The sequence below is a fragment of the Lolium perenne genome, chromosome 6 (genome assembly GCF_019359855.2).
Source record: "Lolium perenne isolate Kyuss_39 chromosome 6, Kyuss_2.0, whole genome shotgun sequence".
Lineage (NCBI taxonomy): Eukaryota > Viridiplantae > Streptophyta > Magnoliopsida > Poales > Poaceae > Lolium > Lolium perenne.
In genome coordinates, this window is record NC_067249.2 from 56562297 (window position 1) to 56581407 (window position 19111).

The 19111-nt window shown below is 52.5% G+C and overlaps 2 protein-coding genes across 2 annotated transcripts; one reads left to right on the forward strand and one right to left on the reverse strand.

Annotated features, from left to right (window-relative positions):
* Window positions 1-6654: 6654 nt before the first annotated feature.
* LOC127308059 (protein transport protein Sec61 subunit gamma-like) lies at window positions 6655-8876 on the forward strand. Its single transcript, XM_051338822.2, has 3 exons — window positions 6655-6844; window positions 6934-7063; window positions 8653-8876. Exons 1-2 carry the CDS (start codon window positions 6751-6753, stop codon window positions 7047-7049), a joined length of 210 nt encoding a protein of 69 aa, XP_051194782.1. The 5' UTR covers window positions 6655-6750; the 3' UTR covers window positions 7050-7063; window positions 8653-8876.
* On the reverse strand, window positions 8638-19110 carry LOC139832401 (uncharacterized). The gene is made up of 4 exons (XM_071822153.1): window positions 18742-19110; window positions 18519-18624; window positions 18097-18435; window positions 8638-8714 (listed from the first exon to the last, which is right to left on the reverse strand). The coding sequence occupies exons 1-4, from the start codon at window positions 18826-18828 to the stop codon at window positions 8638-8640; spliced, it is 609 nt and encodes a 202-aa protein (XP_071678254.1). The 5' UTR covers window positions 18829-19110.
* Window position 19111: the final 1 nt, after the last annotated feature.

Sequence of the window (19111 nt, forward strand, 5' to 3'; positions counted from 1 at the left end):
GCAGCCAGCCATCATATCTTAGAGAAAGACAAATGAGCTATCTTTCTTTTTTCTTTTTTTTTGCGAAGAAGATACTGAATTACTGAAGCGATCTTACAGAAAAGTCCAGGTAAACAGAAAAAATACACAGAAGGCCCTCCTGAACTCCGTCGTCGCCGCCGGTCATTGGGAGAAGAAATGTGTTTGGGTGGGGTTGTCGACAATGACTTGGATAGGACATCACAAAAAAAACATGTACACACAAAATGCTAGCAGGTCGTCGTTCTCCCTTTCTCTACTTTAGGCACGTAGCGTCTGCAAGAATGCATGAGTAGATTACCACACTGGTGGTGATTGTTTAATCAACACATGCGTACTCTATGATTATTGCGGAAGTTGGTAGGAATCACGGTGTATTACAAGGCTGAAGACACAAGACTATATTAGTGTATATTTTTCTTTCATCGAAGTGCTTATAAAAATGGCAGGACCCTAGGAAGAATATATATATTTATTACTTGATCCTATGAACAAGAGCGTTTTTAACATTATCATGCCATTACTAGGGAGAAGGTCTGCTGAAGGAGCGCTTCGAAGCTCTGATGGTTATTATTACCATGGGACACGTCTCGTTCCATGGTGCTGGCGGAGAATGTCATGAAAGCCGAGATCAGAGAACTAGCAATGGTGGTTCAAATCTTCGTGACGATGAGAAATTGGCTTAGTGTTTCATGACTTGAAGCAGCGGCATGCAAGTGGGGGCGACGGCACGGAGGAGTTCAAAGTTTTACTTTTCAGGATGAAAATCAAAGGTTTGGCCTTAATTTGGCAATGGCCTTGTTGAAGGCATTTTTTTGAGAGTGAGGTCTTTCTTCAAGGTGAAAATCTAAGATCTATAATCGAGCGACGACGGCGCTTGTGCACTGTTCTCTTCTTGGAGGCATCGCTTTTGAAGAAGCTGGAGTTCTGGTGCTGTCTTGGTGGTGTTAGTACTGCTATTTCAAGGAATTAATCACTATAGCGGGACTTCTTTTTTTTTTGAAATTTTTCTTTCTTTGTTTTATGGTTGTGTGCATCCGTGATGCCGCTAGGGCAATGCGTTGTTGCAAAGGCTAATTGTAATTGCTATCTCCGCAATATTAATATATGCTCTTTTTCAAAAAAAAAAACTAGGGAGAAGGTGTAACAAATTCTAGAAAAGAGAATGTTCGCTCGTAGAGAAAATATCTATCTACGAGGACGTAAATTTTCAGGTTAAAGTTAGAATCACAGCCCAAGAAGTAAATAAGACACATCTTTCTGGAATGGTGTTTTGGAACATGGGAGCATATATTTCCTTTATTTTGAAATGCATCTTACACATGTTTTGAATTTCAAAAAAGTTGAAACAAAAAATTCGCTCATACATCTTCACGTGCTACGCACTCACAAAGTCGTTTCATAAAAAATCAACTTGTCATGTGACGTGTGTAAAAAAGACAAAATTCAGTGCTAAAAATAATGTTTTTCACAAGATAATTTTTCTCTTTTTTACATAGTCCATAAAAAATATTGGTTTTTCTTGAAACTTGACGAACGCACATATACTATGAAGATGTACATGTAAAACTTTTTATCAAAAAATTCAATACTTCAAAATATGATTTTTTTGGTAGAGGGAGCATACTGGGAGCCAAATTGAATTTTCAACATCTTTATGTGAAATACTTCTTCCGGTCATATTAAGTGACGCTAGTTTTGTAGGCACATACGCTATCTTGTACGTACCCTTGCATCGATCTTTTCAGACCAGAGTTAGTAGTAGCGATGGTTTAGATTGGGCGATGAATTTAGCCAATTAGGATTCTTGGTGCTACATTTTTATTTCGTGAATTGAGTTTTAATCTAGGCTTGAGATTGGTGTGTTGTATTGATGTTGTTTCTATACATTATTTTTTCAGGATTTTTTTGGTATTTCTGAACATTTAAACGAGGCCCGGTGCACCAAATACATTCTACTGGAGTTGTAATTTGCTTTGCTTCCTGATGTGGATCACTGAGCTCTATTCGGTCGGTCCGATATGTCTTTGTTGTTGCTATCACTGACGTGTAATCACTAATCAAGCTCGACAATAGTTGCCACCAAGACCCTGGAGGCATGCATGATTTGGTCTTCACCTCCTCAACGCTTGTAGGCACGCTGATAAAACGCAATTTTCACTTTACAGTGGCGAATGTTAGCCTCGTCGAAATTCTGTCAAATGTTTTGTAAGGAAGGCACTTCCTGACAAAACAATTAACGGATAGTAATACCCTAGGATGCATCATCTTATTCTAGAAAGAAAGACGGAACAATGTTTGCGCAAGTTCTGAACAATGTTTGGCCTCTTGGCCTTTTCTTCTATGAAACCGATACGAGTATCTATGACGTATCCTTAAAAAAAGTCCTGAACTTTTAGTCAGAAAGATGAAGATTAGCAGGTGATCATGATATGGTACATCGTATTCTGTACATTTTGTTTTAAGAAGACAATGATTGTTTCGTGAGGCAGCAACCAAAAGGTGAAGAATGTACGACCCATGCCGTGTTTGCCACTTTTATTGATCACTGTTGAATTCAAGTCTTCCAAGTCCACTCCAGGACGATTCAATTGGTTGGGCTATCGCATTCAATCGCGGGCTCGTTGCGTACGTCTTTTCTCCAACGACTTTGCTATTAGCTAAGGCAAATCAATCGCTAATTGGCAAAGGTCTCCTTGCTTGATTGAGTGCGATCGACGACGCTGTGGAATTCACACGCATGCATGCATGTACGCTGGGACTCCTTGGTGGAAAGCTGACTGGGCTGGTAAAAGTCGTCAAGGTCAATTGTTCATCCAACTAACCCAATCTAGCTCAAGGAATTTACATGCCAAGATACTGCTAAAACCAAGAAATTAACATTCGCAAGTATAGTCTTGGTCATTCAGATTATTAGTATTCTGGAAAGCATGTTTCGGAGCAGGTGAGATACGGTGCCTTGAGACTTGAGAGACCGTAGTGGGAATGAAGCATGTTTATACCATCGAAAATGGATGATGCTAATCCTCGGTCGATCTAGAATGAAGTTAATTATCGGTTTGACCATGTAAACAAGTGAACCTTGTAAAAACCACTGATTCGGTGCGGTGCAAGCTGATGGTTTTGCGAGTTTTGGCCCAAACTATGCCGGGCATAATTAATGACATCATTCAATTTCATGTTCCATTCATATGTAATTGAAAAATATGGTGCACAAATCACGATGTAAATTTAACGGTTTTAGAGCCGGCTGAGCTCTAACATAATTCTCGAATAGGCTTAGAATTAGCAAAACTGATAAGCAGTTGACATGATCCACAATTCCATCACACATCTGGCCTGAGATAGTTCTTGACATCATTGGTTTGCACATGTTTCGTTTTCTATGAACTATGGTTTCGTCACCGGGGGCACCGGAGAGCACTAATTATGCAAAATACGAATCTAGAGACTATACAGAATCTTGGTGTAACTTTTGACTATCGGGTATGTTAGTTTATCATCGCTTTTTTAGAGGTTCTTAATTTGATCTACTGCAATAGCAGTATCTTGCTTAATCAACAAGTAACGTTATTTTCAAAAGCCTGAGTGAGACATTCATTGTTGATGACGTTATTTCGTAGCAAATGAACGGTAATTGATCTCTCAAGCAAAGTATACGAGTTATAAACACCAAAAACAGACACAAGCAATAAAATACTCTAACAAACTAATATGCATATCAAGATATTTCCAAGAAAAACACGCGCTTATGCTCCGGGCCGGATAAGCTCGAGGACGGAAAGGCGTACGCTGAGATTCAAAAGATGAGAAGAGACGACGGGGAAAAGCCTAAAGGGAGTGCTTGATTTGGTGCTGGCCGACGAGACACGCCCTGTAGCAATGGGATAGAACACCAACGGGACGAGGCATCATGCATGATTGTTGGCGTGAGCACTCAGCAGCACATATTTAATTAATTGACCAAATGAGCTTTTGACACAGGTCACTGATGCACATAATCGTGCTGGAATACAAGCTACGCCGCTGCGGGACAATTAACATGGTAGTACAGACGATGGTCTCGTTGGTCCTATACTGATTTGAACTACTAGGCTTGATACACTACAGGAATGGGTTCAGGGACGGAGTCAGGAATGAAATATAAGGGGGGCAGAACTAGATAAAATTACATAAATAAGGAGCTTTCATGGCTTGTGTTTAAAGAAAAATCATGAGCATAGGGGGGTTGCGCCCCCCCCCCCCCCCCCCCCTCGTCCCCCCTTATCTCCGTTCCTGAATGGGCCAAGGTGCCGACAGCCGATCCCTACGCTGAGGGCCAAGTATCGGGACCATCGGCGTATAGGCCAGCCAAGCCAGCCCCCTGCAAAACCCATCGGCGTAGGGTGGGCTACGCCGACGGCTGCCCTCGGCGCCTCTGTGGCCGTTGGCGCAGGCCTGAGCATGCAGCCTAGCCCAGCCAGGCCGTGACGGCCCTGTAACGGCGTCAGGTCTACCCCGAGGGCCTGTATGCCGAGGGGTGGGACCGGCCGTCGGCCTCTCGCGTCTACGCCGACGGCTCCGTGGTCTCTGCTGAGGCGAACCTTTTCTGAGACGCTACGCCGACGGCAACCCTCGGTGTAGCATACACCGATGGCCTCTCCCGTCTACACCGAGGGCCCGCGGCCGTCGGCACCTTGGTCCATTCCTGTAGGGATATACAGATGGAAAAGATAGGAATGAAGGCGTATGGTCAGGTCAGCTGCCCTTTCTTAGCTCCTTCGCATCACTTCAACCAGCACCATAAATGCTAAAGCTAACTGAATTGACCTCTGGTTTTTTTTCTATGTTAGCAGAGCCAAATTCATTGATTAGAAAGGAGAGCACCCAAACAACAAGCCAAAAATAAGGAAAAAAAGAGCTAGTAACCAATGAGACATGCCTCAGACCGGATCAAACAGAATGGAAGCCCCAACCATGTTCGAAAGGATAGCTTCGTCTTGTACGGGCATGTTTGGTTCCCAGCCACATTGCCAAGCCAAAGTTTGGCAACTTGGCATGTGTTTAGTTTTGCCACACTTTAAAGCTGCCACAATTCACTATCAATATAGCCCACTTGTTATAGAGTAAATTTTTTGCCAATTTTTGCCACACATTGTGGCTTCCAAAATCATAGCCACATTTTTATGGCTGACACACTTGCTAAAGTTAGGTTTGGCAAAGTGTGACCGGGAACCAAATCTAATAACTAGCGCCGCAACAGAGAGCTCTTCCTTCTAAAAAATCCACCCATTTCGCTCCCGCCAAATCTCCCAACTAGCAACCATAAGCATAGATTGTGCGCCTTTTCTGCTTGACGTCGATGCGTTAGTGATACATGGCTGCATCCAGTCCTTAACAGATGTGCCGTTGCCCCAAGAGCCGGGGTTTAAGGAGGGCAGCTGGAATTGCAGTGCCAATCTGCTCCACACTTGCCTTGACGAAGAATTCAGCTAGGAGGTGGAAGGGTGCCTCAAGATTTCTGATGCATTGGACTGACCTCTGCTATGGCCACCAGCATTTGCACAAGTATGTTTGATCAAAAAGCATCCATAACGCTAAAGCGTGAACTGACCTCTGTAAGCTATTGCGGGACATCTATTCCCGTCTGATCTGCCAGGTGAAGAATATCGCAATTATAGTTATTAGTAGGCGCGAAGATGCATCATAACCTTGACTTTCTCCAACAAGCTAGGGAGCTAGCTGCCTAGCTAGCTCGATTTGGTGCTAATCTGGTGCTGCTGTCTTAACAGAAAGAGGAAAAGGAACATTTGTTAGGCCTAACGCAGTGCAGCTTGCGCCCTTCAGAGTCAGCCAAGCGAATAATTTCTGTCTAGGAGAATATAAGGCATTATATGCATATCGTTCAGGCCAAAACAAAACGATTCAAAGTAACTCAAAATATCAAATAAAAAACAATAAGTTTTTATGCCAAAATATCAAATAGGAGTATTTAACTACTACAACTAAAATATAACCACAAACATTTATGAAGTGGAGGACCTTTCCGTTTCACCGCTTTGGAGATTTTGGGTCTACTCGCTTCGTTCCAGATTAATTATAATTTTAGCTTTGTCCTGAGTCAAACTTCTTTGAGTATGACAAAGTGGAAAGAAAAATATATCAATATCTATAACATCATATTGATTTGACTAAATTCACCATAAAACATATTTCTGACTACATATAGTTGATGTCGTGGATATTCTTAAAATATATTTGGCCAAACTGATAGAATATTGATGCCGTCGATAAAGATAGAAATTCAACTAATTTGGAATTCATCGAGTAATATTTTTGTATCGTAGATTGGTAGAAATTGCTATATTTCAAGGAGCGGTGCATCAGAATTGTCTGCTACTTTAGAGTATAGTTATGAAACAATATTGCAAAACAAGTGTGATTTTTGAAATAGAGAAGGGATTTTGTACACATATTTTCTCTAGCTTTATTTTCTTTTACCCACGTATTGTTTCTTGGGGATCCCAGACACGATAAAAGTTGGCCCAACGAAGCCCAAAGAGTAGAGAAATATTCACATTCAACGTTGGACCATATGCTATAAGATACAAAGCCCAAAAGGCCCATCTACACGAGGATGCGTTTCATAAGGAGTCACGCCACCACGTCAACCACGCGCAGACCCACCTTCCCCTCGCCAGCTTCTGCTCCGGCGAGATCTCCCCTCTCCTCCCCGCGCCGCGCAGCGCCGCCATGGACGCCGTAGACTCCGTCGTCGACCCGCTCCGGGAGTTCGCCAAGGACAGCGTGCGCCTCGTCAAGCGCTGCCACAAGCCCGACCGCAAGGGTAGGTCTCCGGCTCGGATCCGCCGCGGCGGTGGCCGCAGTTTCGGCCCAGATCTGATCGACGTACGGTTTGTTCGCTGATGTATGCAGAGTTCACCAAGGTGGCGGTGCGGACGGCCATCGGGTTCGTCGTCATGGGCTTCGTCGGCTTCTTCGTCAAGCTCATCTTCATCCCCATCAACAACATCATCGTCGGCTCCGGCTGATTTTGTCCCCGCAGGTGCGTAATCGCCCCCTGCGTCTCTCTCCGATCCGGGATCTAGTATCGTACAGTGGAATTCTGCGCGTACGGTCTGTCATTCGCTTATGATGCCCGTGTTTGTGTTCCTTGTGAACCTGGTGCGTGCAATTCGCCGTCGTGGAAGCCTTATGTGAGATCGACTGGGTAACTTTGAAGAAATAGATTCTCAATTGTGTACATTTTTATCATGTCTGTTTGGTGGTGTGATTGATACATTGGTGCTTTGTTTGGATAAGCTTTAGCCCTTTGGTTCGTTTTAACCAAGTCAATCGACCATAGTTCTTGAGATTCATTACTCACTTATCGACTTGGCCCGTGTGATTTTTCATTTTTGGGTACTAGTAGCTTGGGTTGGAAGCCAACTTTCAGCACAGGCAGGGTATTATGAATTTATGATGCTCCTAGACTTTTACAGCTTCTACTCTATCCTCTCATTGAAGCCTAAATGTTCACGTTCTTCTGAATTTTGGTGTGAGAACCGCCATAACTAGTATATGCATTAGTTCTTATCGTGGCTAAATCCACTGTAACAACCAGTGCCCTTTTGATTTATATATTTATAGTTATGTATATATAGCTATAGTTATGTTTAACCTTTCCGTAGACAGATAATGATTATCTGTGCCCTATATACCACATTTTCAACAAATTGAAATACCTCTATATGTTTTTTTGTTCGCATAATAAGAGCTTAAATGTCTACACACTTCCAAGCTGGTATCAGTGCTGCAGACATGTCCAGGTTGATATCCTCCAGCAGTTGGTTTGATCTGCTTTAGTGGCTTCTTTTAGTTTTCATTGCTTACACCGTTTTAATCATCTGGACTATGCTTGATTCAGTGGCATGTTCTACCCTGTGTAACCTTGCATACTTGTTTGCATCAGGTCCATTTTGAATGACCGTATGCATTTTTACAAGGATTCATGTTGGCCACAGTCGCGCATATCTATCTGATATTTCAGAAAAAGTGTGCTCCTTATACTTGTGTTTTGATTGATGATTGTATCTGATTCAGGATTCACAAAACATGTGAACACAGGCTTGTTGAACTACATCTGTTTGATCCCTTGCGTCCTAGATTCCTGTTCTAAACCTTGAATCCTGGCTTAGAGCCCTTAACCAGCACCCAGACCGGTCAGTTACGAGCCCAAGATTTGCATGATGCCAGCTTGTTGCTGGCAATTCGAACAAATTGGGCTCCCTTGAATTTTCTAGCTACTTAAGGGGGCCTATTATCCAACCATAACCCGTATATGTAAGATTAGAAAGCATGGCTTGTTTGATAAGTATGAAGAACGGAATGCCTACTGTCACTGTCCTCTAACATTACCAATACCACTCAGATTTCGTATTTGATCATTTGGTATGTGTGCTTTAATGCCATGTCTAGTTAACATCCAGATATTTTTTTTATCGCAAAAAAAAACATCCAGATGCAATGTTGCTTAATGAAATGTTGATCATGTGCAAGTAATCTCAATCTTGGCGCCACGGTTGCATCATACAAGTATTTACGTTATAGTGACATCATGATCGATTCTAAGATGTTCTGTTACTCTTTCCACAGGCGAGGTGGTGCAGGGTGAGCGGACGGTGTCAATTCATGGAGGTGGCGCTGTATTTCTTGTCCTGGTACCGTAAAGCAATTCATTTAGGAGTTCATTGTGGAGGACAGTTCCCTTTGTGTTTTTCGTTTGAAAGAGTTGTATTGGTAGACCTGGGGCAGGCTTTGTACCTGATACCGGCTAGACCTTAATATGAAGAAATAGCGAGTAACAAGAATTGAGACCATATCATTTTCTCTCAGGTGCTTACCATGTGATCACGTGCTTATATGAAACCACAATTAAATTATACTCCCTCTGACCCAAATTACTTGTCCTAGATTCAAATTTGGATGGGAGGGAGTAGTAAAACTAACTGAAGGTTGACTAAATATGAGAGGATCGACAATTTGGATCGGAGAGAGTAGTAAAATTAGTTCAAGGTTGCCTTGCAACATGGTAATGGTAAATACTAAAGAGAGGACGCTGAGATTAATTGATTGCAAACATAGACGGTTGCAGAGTTCCTTCCGACTACGAGTACAACTAGGCTGTACATATATACATCGTCCTCTCTCTGCATTGGTAGATTACAGATCTCGTAGCGGATCTTTAGAGTTTATACTCGAAACGATGAATCAGGAGGACAAGAGCATGAACTCGGGCGAGGTGATGGTCGGTGTCGGGGGAAGACCCCGGGTAGGGCAATGGACGCGGAGCAGCCGGCTGGCCACTGGCCGGCTCGCGGCAAAGGCCGGCTGAGGTGCAGCCGGCTGGCGCCGTGGCCGGCTGGTCCGGAAGCCGGCTGGCTCTAGGTCCTAGTCGGTCTAGCTACGGCCGCCAATGCTGTAGTTGGGCCGGCTTCTACAAGCCATATCCGACTGGGGGTCTGTACCTCAGACCGACTCGAGGCTGGCGAGTCTTGCACTGGAAGGAACCGGGTTGGTGATCCGGGTTCCTAAAGTCCACGCTGACTCCATCTTCCGTAAAGCGCGGGGCACTGTGGAGCAATAGTGCCACGCGCCGGATAGGCCGTCAGGGCTTACGACGATCCGTACTAGCTACAGTGGCTGACGGCGACAGGGACACCTCCTCTCCATACCGCTGACCGTGGCAGCCGGATGGGACAGGCCACGACGCCTCAACGGCTCCTGACGTCACCGCCTCGGGAAGGAGCTGAAGCCGGAGCCGGCCAAGCCGGCCAGTAAACTATAGGGCCTTATATGTAAAGTGCCGGTGCCTATATAAGCCGCACTACCCCCTCTCGTGCAGGGGATCGATCATTCTCACTTCATTCCACCCTTAGCGCTGCCCTGAGAGAGAGACCATCATCTCCCTTAGCCTCCCAGGAGCAGCCGGACACAGCTCTAGGAGCACCATTGTATTGTGTGATCATCATATACACTCATAGCAGGAGTAGAGGTTTTACCTCCATCGGAGGGCCTCGAACCTGGGTACGTCGCCGTGTCGCTCGTGCCCATACCCGCATCCGGATACCGCCGTGAGATCCCTCAGGAACCACTTCGATTAGCCACCCTATGGCATATGCCGTGACGATACCACGACATTTGGCGCCCACCGTGGGGCCTTCAGCATCCTCGGCCGGTGTCTTCATCCGGACGGGCCTCACCATCACCACCGGCGAGCGAGTCGCTTCAGGCTTGATCTGGAGATTCGGCTCCTCGATCGCGCGTCGGCCGACAACGCTGGCTGCTTCGCTGACCGGCCCTTCCCAGCTGGCGGCAGCGTCATCTCCTTCGGCGGCCACGACGTCTACGTCGCTACCGTCGCACCGCCGCGCTACCCGCGGCAGGTCCTGCGCTGCGCAAGCCCTCCTCCGCGAGCCGGCAGCAGCGCTCCCGCCAGCCCCGTCGTCGTGCAAGTCATGATGGCTGGCGAGGGAGCTCCCACCAAGAACCCGCGCACCCGTGGCCCCAACCTCGAGCGCAACGTCGACCCCAACGCCTCCGGCTCGGGCCCAAAGGCGCCACCGCCACCGTCCCGGTTGGACGAAGTCCGGCGGCCGAGCACCCCGCTCACGCCCGGCGGCGACCCCACCACCATCGAGGCGGATTTGGAGGCGCACCGCCGCCTCCTCCTCAAGCAAACCGAAGAATCGGCTGCTGCTAAGCGCGGATGGAGATCACCCGCGCGAGTACAACCGCGCCCACGGCCTCACTCCAGTGCGGCGACGGTCCCAGCCCGAGCCGGTCAGATCCGCCGCAGGGCCGCGACCTTGGCGCTGAGATCGCCCGCGACGGGGCTCCTTCGCCGACTTTGTCCGCGGAGCGACCCGACTACAACACCCCCGACAAGCACATGCGCGCGGCACAAGCCGCCGCAGAAGAGCTGAACCGCCTTGAAGGCGAAGAGTTACGCCGCCAAACCATGCGGGTGATCGAGCTGCTCAACGCAGCCAACAAGCAGCGGCCGACCCCGGGTATGTCAATGCCCCCGCAGCTTCTCACGCTCGTGGCGCTGCAGCAACGACAGGAAGGCGCCAGGGACACGGCCGAGTCCGCCTCCCCAGCACCAAGCCGGCACCGTGACTCCCGGGCCACGCACGCAAGTTCGGGCCGGCCGAGCCACCAGCCGAGCGGCAGCAGCCGCAGCCGGCCTCCCCCAAGCCGGAACCAGGAGCAAGACTCCGAGCCCCGCCGTCAGCACCGACCGGCTCCAGAAGCAGCCGGCACGCTCCCGGCTGGGCCCCCGCATCGAGCCCACCGACGCCAGAGACCGCCTCGATCGGCTGGTCGAATCCCGCATCGCGGAAGAGGAGGCGCCGGCTTGCCCCAAGTGCTTCGGGCCCCGCATCGCCAACGAGCCCGTGCGCGACGGCTTCCAGCTCCCCCGCGACACGCCCAAGTACGACGGCACCGCCCCGCCGGTGGCCTGGCTGCAGGACTCCTCCACCGCAGTCGGCATCTCTCGAGGCAACACGCGGTGGGCGGCACGCCTTCTCCCCCCGATGCTGGTCGGCTCCGCCCGCACTGCTCAACAACCTGCCAGCCGGCAGCATCAACGGCTGGCTGGATTTCGAAGAGGCCTTCGTCAGCAACTTCACCGGCACCTACCGCCGGCCGGGTCGCCCTCAGCAGCTTGAGATGTGCAAGCAGGGCCCGGACGAGACGGATCGCGCGTACCTGACGCGCTGGTGCGAGATGCGCAACTCCTGCGAGGGCGTGCACGAGATCCAGGCCATCAGCTTCTTCATGGGAGGCTGCCGGCCAAACACCATGCTGTGGCACAAGCTGCGCCGTAGTGACCCCAAGTCGATGGCCGCCTTGATGGCCATCGCGGACAAATACGCGCTGGCTGAAGAAGCCGGCAAGGCGCCGGCTGACCCAAAGACCGGCTCCCTCCAGGCGGGACCACCACAAGTCGGCTGAGCACAAGCCGGCAGACGGCGCCTCTCATGGCAGCCGGCGGGACAACTACCGCGGCAAGCGTCACAGCGACCAGCCGGACCGCCGGTACGGCTCCGCCCACGTAGCCGCCGTGGCAGACAACGCGGCAGGGCGGCAGCCGCCGCGAAGCAAGACCGGCAAGGAAGCCGAAGTACACCTTCGAGCAGATGCTCGACTCGCCGTGCAAGTACCACAGCGGCAAGAACCCCTCCAACCACACCACCCGCGACTGCCACTTCATGAAGCGCCTGACAAGCGGTGAACCTCTCCCGCCTCCACCCCCGCCGCCCCCAGCCGGCGGGCCGGGTGGCGCAGCCGGCGCGGAGAACGCCAACCTCGAGCACCACGAGGCTAACCAAGTGCACCATGGCCGATATCTGGCTGAAGATGCTACCTACATCATCTTCACCTCCGAGCCCGAGGACAAGACGAGCCAGCAGAGCCGTTCCCTCGAGGTCAACGCGGTCATACCGCCGGTCCCCCAGTACCTAAACTGGTCGAGCAGGCCATCACCTTTGATCGCCGCGACACACCGGCTGTCCTGCCGAAGCCGGGCAGCTACGCCATGGTCCTCGACCCCACCATCGGCACAACCCGGCGCAGCGTGCGTTTTTCGCGCGTCCTCATCGACGGCGGCAGCAGCATCAACATCCTCTACCGCGACACCGCCCGCAAGCTGGGCATCCAGGAGGCCGAATTGCGCCCCACCCCCACCGTCTTCCATGGCATCGTGCCAGGCCACTGCTGCCAGCCGATCGGCCGGATCACGCTGGAGGTGATGTTCGGGAAGCCGGATCACTTCCGCACCGAGAGAATCGAGTTCGAGGTGGTGGACCTCGTGAGTCCCTACCACGCGCTCCTGGGCAGGCCGGCCCTGACCAAGTTCATGGCGGTGCCCCACTATGGGTACCTGAAGATGAAGCCGCCCGGCCCCACGGGGTCATAACCGTAGCCGGCGACAATCGCCGCCCCACCGACCGCGCCACGCACAGCACCAAGATGGCCCAGACGCTGGTCATCGCCACCGAGAAGCAGCTCATCCACGACGCCGTCGCCCTCGCCAAGGCCGCGCAGACAGACATGCCGGCTGCAGGCAACCCGGCTGGGACGACTCACTTCCAGCCGGCCGACAACACCAAGAAGATCCTGCTGGATCCGGCGCAGCCGGACAAGTACGTCACCATCGGTGCCGGTTTGAACAAGAAATAGGAAAGCGAGCTCACCAGCTTCCTCCGTGAGAATCGGGACATCTTCGCATGGACTCCAAGAGACATGCCGGGTGTGCCGAGGGAGCTGGCTGAGCACCACCTCCACGTCCGGCTCGAAGCTGCCGGTGAAGCAGCCTCTCGTGCGCTTCGCCGAAGAACGAAGGAAGGCCATCGGTGAAGAAATCGCCCGGCTCCTAGCTGCCGGCTTCATCATGGAAGTGCTGCACCCGGACTGGTTGGCGAACCCGGTCCTGGTTTTGAAGAAGAACGGCTCCTGGCGCATGTGTATCGACTACACCAGCCTGAACAAGGCGTGCCCGAAGGATCCCTTCCCCTGCCGCGCATAGATCAAGTCATAGACTCGATCGCCGGCCGTGAACTCGTTGTCTTTCCTAGACGCCTATTCGGGCTACCACCAGATTCCTTTGAATCCGGCTGATCAAATAAAGACTTCGTTCCTTACCCCGTATGGGGCTTAGTGCTACGACTATGCCGTTCGGCTTGAAAATGCAAAGCGCCACCTACCAAAGGTGCATGCAAAAATGCTTGCAGGATCAAATCGGCAGAAACGTTCACGCATATGTGGATGATGTCGTTGTAAAGACCAAGGAGACGACTACCCTCCTTGATGACCTGAGAGAAACCTTCACCAATCTGAGAAGATTTCGGATGAAGCTCAACCCGGCCAAGTGCACATTCGGCGTGCCGTCTGGCCAGCTCCTCGGCTACCTCGTCTCTCAGCGAGGGATAGAAGCCAACCCGGAGAAGATCAGTGCTCTGGAGAAGATGGAACTGCCGCAGTGCCTCAAGGACGTCCAGAAGTTCGCTGGCTGCCTGGCTTCCTTGAGCCGCTTCGTCAGCCGGCTGGGGGAGAAGGCACCGCCTGTATCAATTGATGAAGAAGGCGGACAAGTTCGTCTGGTCACCGCAGGCGGAGGAAGCCTTCCGTGACTTGAAGCGCGTGCTCTCAACCGCGCCAATCCTTGCAACGCCGGCTTCAATGGAGCCGATGCTGTTGTACATCGCAGCCACCAATCGAGTGGTTAGCGTTGTCCTGGTGGTGGAGCGCAAAGAAGACGGCAGGGAGCAGCTGGTCCAGCGTCCAGTCTACTACCTTAGCGAAGTGCTCTCCCAGTCGAAGCAAAACTACCCCCACTACCAGAAGGTCACCTACGGCGTCTACATGGCGGCCAAGAAGCTCAAGCACTACTTCCAAGAGCACCCCATCAAGGTGGTTGCCACGGCACCCTTGGCGGAAATCATCGGCAGCAAGGATGCCAACGGCCGGGTTGCCAAGTGGGCCCTGGAGCTAGCGGCCCACACCATCCTCTACGAGCCACGCACAGCCATCAAGTCGCAGATCCTCGCGGACTTCTTCGTCGACTGGGCTGAGATGCGCACCGCCGCCTGTGCCGGATTCCACACACTGGAAGATGCACTTTGACGGCTCGAAGATGCGCAACGGCTTGGGAGCCGGCATCGTCCTCACATCTCCCAAGGGAGACCGGCTGGACTACGTCCTGCAGATCCACTTCGCCGCATCCAACAATGTGGCGGAATATGAAGCGCTCATTCATGGGCTGAAGCTGGCCAAGGAGATTGGCGTGCGTCGCATACTTTGCTTCGGCGACTCCGACTTGGTTATACAGCAAGCATCTGGCGACTGGGACGCGAAGGACGCCAACATGGCCTCATACCGCTTCCATGTCCAGCAGCTATCCGGCTTCTTCGACGGCTGCGAATTCCACCACGTGCCACGAGCAAACAACGAGGCGGCTGACGCCTTGTCCAAGATTGGCTCAACCCGGCAAGCCATTCCGCCGGGCATCGCCTTGGCGGTTCTCAAGAAGCCGTCCATCACACCGTCACCGGATTCGGATTCAATATTCGTGCCGGCTGACCCGGGGGCTGCTCAGCCGAACCCGGGGGCTTCATCGCCCAAGTCGGGGGCTAACAAGCCAAACCCGCCGGCTACCATGCCGAACCCGGGGACTTCTCAGTCCAACCCGGGGGCTTCATCGCCAAACTCGGGGGCTAGCAAGCCGAACCCGCCGGCTAGCAAGCCGAACCCGGCGACCATGCGATCGAATCCGAAGCTCCCACGCAGGAGGCCCTGTTGGTTAGCGTATTCGAGATAAGATGCGTACCTTCATGGGCACAAGAATTCCTCTCCTACCTCACCGACGGTGTGCTGCCTGACGATAGAGTCCAGGCCAGGCAGATTGAGAGAAGGGCCAAGGCCTATACAATCATCAACCACCAGCTGTACAAACGCAGCGTAAGTGGGGTGTTCCAGCGGTGCGTCGAGCCGGCTGAAGGGATTGAACTCCTACGGGAAATCCATCAAGGAGAGTGCGGACATCACGCCTCATCCAGAGCCATAGTGGCCAAAGCCTTCCGGCATGGTTTTTACTGGCCGACTGCGCTCAAAGACGCAGAAGATTTGGTGAAGAAGTGCAACGGCTGTCAGCGCTTCGCAAAGAAGAGACACCAGCCGGCTTCCGCCTTGAAAACCATCCCCATCACATGGCCGTTTGCCGTATGGGGCTTGGATATGGTGGGTCCGTTCAAAACAGCGCGAGGCGGCATGACACACCTTTTGGTGATGATTGACAAATTCACCAAGTGGATCGAAGCCAAGCCAATCAAGAAGCTGGACGGCTCCACAGCCGTCACATTCCTCAAAGAAATCATCGTGAGGTTCGGCTACCCTCACAGCATCATCACCGACAACGGCAGCAATTTCTCCCAAGGCATCTTCTCTCGCTATTGCGGGGAAATGGGGATCCGGATGGCCCTAGCCTCTGTGGCGCACCCAGAGTCCAACGGACAAGTGGAGAAGGCTAACGGCTTGGTCCTATCCGGCATCCGGCCCCGGCTGGTGGAGCCGCTCGAGCGAGCAGCCGGCTGCTGGATTGAAGAGTTGCCCAATGTGCTGTGGAGCTTGCGCACAACGACAAACCGCTCAGTCGGCTTCACACCATTTTTCCTCGTATACGGGGCCGAAGCCGTCTTGCCGACTGATATCGAGCATGACGCGCCAAGGATCAAGCTCTACACAGAAGCCGAAGCCAAAGAAGCTCGCGAAGATGGAGTTGACCTGGTCGAAGAGGCCCGGCTGCTGGCTGCGTCTAGATCTACTATCTACCAGCAGAGCCTCCGACGCTATCACAGCCGGAAGGTCCAGCCCTTAGCATTCCGAGAAGGAGACCTAGTGCTCCGGCTGATCCAATGACAGCCGGACAAAGATAAATCGTCATCCCCATGGGAGGGTCCCTTCATCGTGAGCAAGGCAGTAGGCAATGATTCCTACTATCTCATAGATGCCCAAGAGGCTAAGAAAAACAAGCCGGACAAGGCTGACGAGGAGACTAAACGTCCCTGGAATGTCAACTTACTCCGCCCATTTTACACATGAGAGCAGGAATGTATGTATCCCTTGTATCCCCTTTGTAAGCTATGAAAAAGCACGCGCCAAGAGCGCCGTTTCCGACAAGTTTTTCGCGTACTCTACCTTGTTTCGCCAATTGGCTTGAACCCTCTCACGCGGTCGGCTCAGTAACGTGATCCGGTTTCCGACAGCCGGCTTCCGATCCAGCTACAGACCGCAACCCGGCTGTCCGGCTGGCGGGAGTAAGGCCTAGGGAGCCGGCACGCGAAAAACGACTAAGGGAAAGAGTAAAAGCGAGTTGACTTGCAACTTTTAATATAAGTGCCGGATTGCCGAATTCAGCTCGTTCGACCGAAATACTGTCAGCCTCACCCAGCGGCCCGCTCTTGATCCGGCGACGGATCGCAAGTCGGACGTACGACCGGCAAGAGCACAGCCAAAGAGTGGTGCGGATGGGAAAAAGCGAACGAGTCGAAAGAAAGCAACTCGGCACACAAATGATTAACAAACACATTAAAGTGTGACATAATTAAAGGACGATAATATTCATACATGCGCACCCGGCATCCCGGGGATTTAATAAATTGTCTTGGCAAAAGAACAACTGAAAGACAGGTAAAACTAAGACGCGGCTGGAGAAGGACCAGCCGGAGGAGCGTCAGCGGAGCCGGCTGCCGGGTCGTCTTCGGGCTCGTCTTCCGCCTCCTCATCTTCCATATAGTCCTCATCGGATGGAGGAGGGTTCGGGTTCGCGACGAAGAGGCCCTTGTCGACGAAGTCGGCGATGGCGCTGGCTCGGGCAAGACGGGCGGCCTTGTGTTCGGCTGGGAGCTTGTCCTCCACGCCGGCTCGCCGGTACTCGAGCTGCCCCAGGTCCACCTCGTTGTACCAAGAGAGGACGAAGGACAGCGCCATGTCGGCACCAGCACGCTTGGCCGACTCCTTCCAGTCGAGGAAGCGATCCGGCGCCCGCTCCATCAGGGAGGTGAGACTGGAGACATCTTGCGGCACCGCCTCCTCAGGCCACAGCATCGGCACCAGCTCTTCAACCGCCTTCCGGAGCTCCCAGCCGAGCTTGATGATGAGCTCGACGCGGGCAGCCATGGACGCCGTGTAGTCCTCCATGGAGAAATACTCCGAGCTGCCCTCGCCGGTCTCCCGCCTCCTGGACTCGCGCGCAACGCCAACGGCTGCCAAAGCTGCGTCCTGCGTCTCCGGGAAGGCCGCTGCAAGAAGAAGCAAGTCAGAAATCATCGAAGCCGAAATAAGCTGAAAAATGCAAATTTTCGAAGTCCTAAGCCAAAAGGAAAAGCCTGGCGGCAGCCGGCAAGAACCGACTGCCACCAGCCCGAAGATGGAGATAGCGAAGACATCAGAAGTTTCTGCTGCCGGCTGCCAACGAAAGCCGGCAGCCGACAGCCGAAAGCCGGCAAAGGGAAAGGAACATAGAGATGCACTTACCCGCCAAGCCGCGATCAAGCGCGCCAATCTCATCCGTCCAGCGCTTGGCGGTAGCCGTCAGCTCCGTGGACTTGGCGGTGACCTCCTCCTGCAGCGCAAGCCGCTGCTTCTCCACCTCCGTCAGCCGCCGGCTCAGATCCTCCACCTTCTCCTTCTCCGCCGTCCTAAGGGAGTTGAGCTCAGTGAGGTGGTTCTGCTCCAGCAGGCGCAGCCGTGTCAGCTCCTGCTCAGCTAGCTTGAGCTTGGCGGCTGAAGAACGGCCCGCCTCCTCGCTCTCGGCGCACTGGGCGCGAGCAGCCCGGAGATCCGACTCCAGCCGCGGGACCTTGGCGGCTTCAACTGCGAGGCAGCCGGAAAGAAACGTCAGCCAACGAAGATTAAAAAGAAAATAAGACATCGAGTCGAAAGAAGCAAGAGCTTACCCTTGGCGGTTTCCAGCTCGCGGGCCAAGTCGGCCCGGTCCAGCTTGGCCTTGTGGTAATGGGTAACGGCGCGGTTGTACAGAGTGGTGCGCCGATCCATCACAGCCTAAGGAAAAAAGAAAGTCAGTCAGCTAGGCGAAACCCGGGCCGGCTCCCAGCAGCCGGCCCATGCCTCGGAGGGCTACCAGGATGATAACCAAATCAAAAAACAGATAAAGCTTACCTTGCCGGCTTCCTCCACCTTGGCAACGCTGGCCGCGGTCTCGGCAGCCCTGGCCTTGAGGTGGGCCTGCAGGCTGGAGAAGAACATCTCCACCGATGCTTGGCCGGGGTTCCCCCCCCCCCCGGCTGGTCACCTCGTAGGAGTCGGCGCTGAGCCACGCCTGCTCCATAGTGCCAGCCGAGCCAAGGCTGGAGTCGGAGGCGGATGGCACATGCAGAAGCATGGCACCCTTGGCCACGTGCAGGCCCTGCTGCGGCGCCGATGGGGCTCCCGTCCTCACCAGCGCGCGTGAGCCGGCACCCTCCGTGCGCGCCGGCTCATCCCTTGCCGGCTCCTGCCTGGTTGGCTCCCCTGTCGTCGGCTCCGGTGG

What these genes read in the sequence shown, in the direction of transcription:
- LOC139832401 (XM_071822153.1), bottom strand. Translation starts at nt 18,828, where the DNA reads ATGTTCTTCTCCAGCCTGCAGGCCCACCTCAAGGCCAGGGCTGCCGAG. An exon ending in AGGTGGAGGAAGCCGGCAAG is followed by an intron (nt 18,625 to 18,741) that starts GTAAGCTTTATC and finishes TTTTTTCCTTAG; the next exon opens with GCTGTGATGGATCGGCGCAC. An exon ending in CGAGCTGGAAACCGCCAAGG is followed by an intron (nt 18,436 to 18,518) that starts GTAAGCTCTTGC and finishes GCTGCCTCGCAG; the next exon opens with TTGAAGCCGCCAAGGTCCCG.
- LOC127308059 (XM_051338822.2), top strand. Translation starts at nt 6,751, where the DNA reads ATGGACGCCGTAGACTCCGTCGTCGACCCGCTCCGGGAGTTCGCCAAG. An exon ending in CCACAAGCCCGACCGCAAGG is followed by an intron (nt 6,845 to 6,933) that starts GTAGGTCTCCGG and finishes TGATGTATGCAG; the next exon opens with AGTTCACCAAGGTGGCGGTG.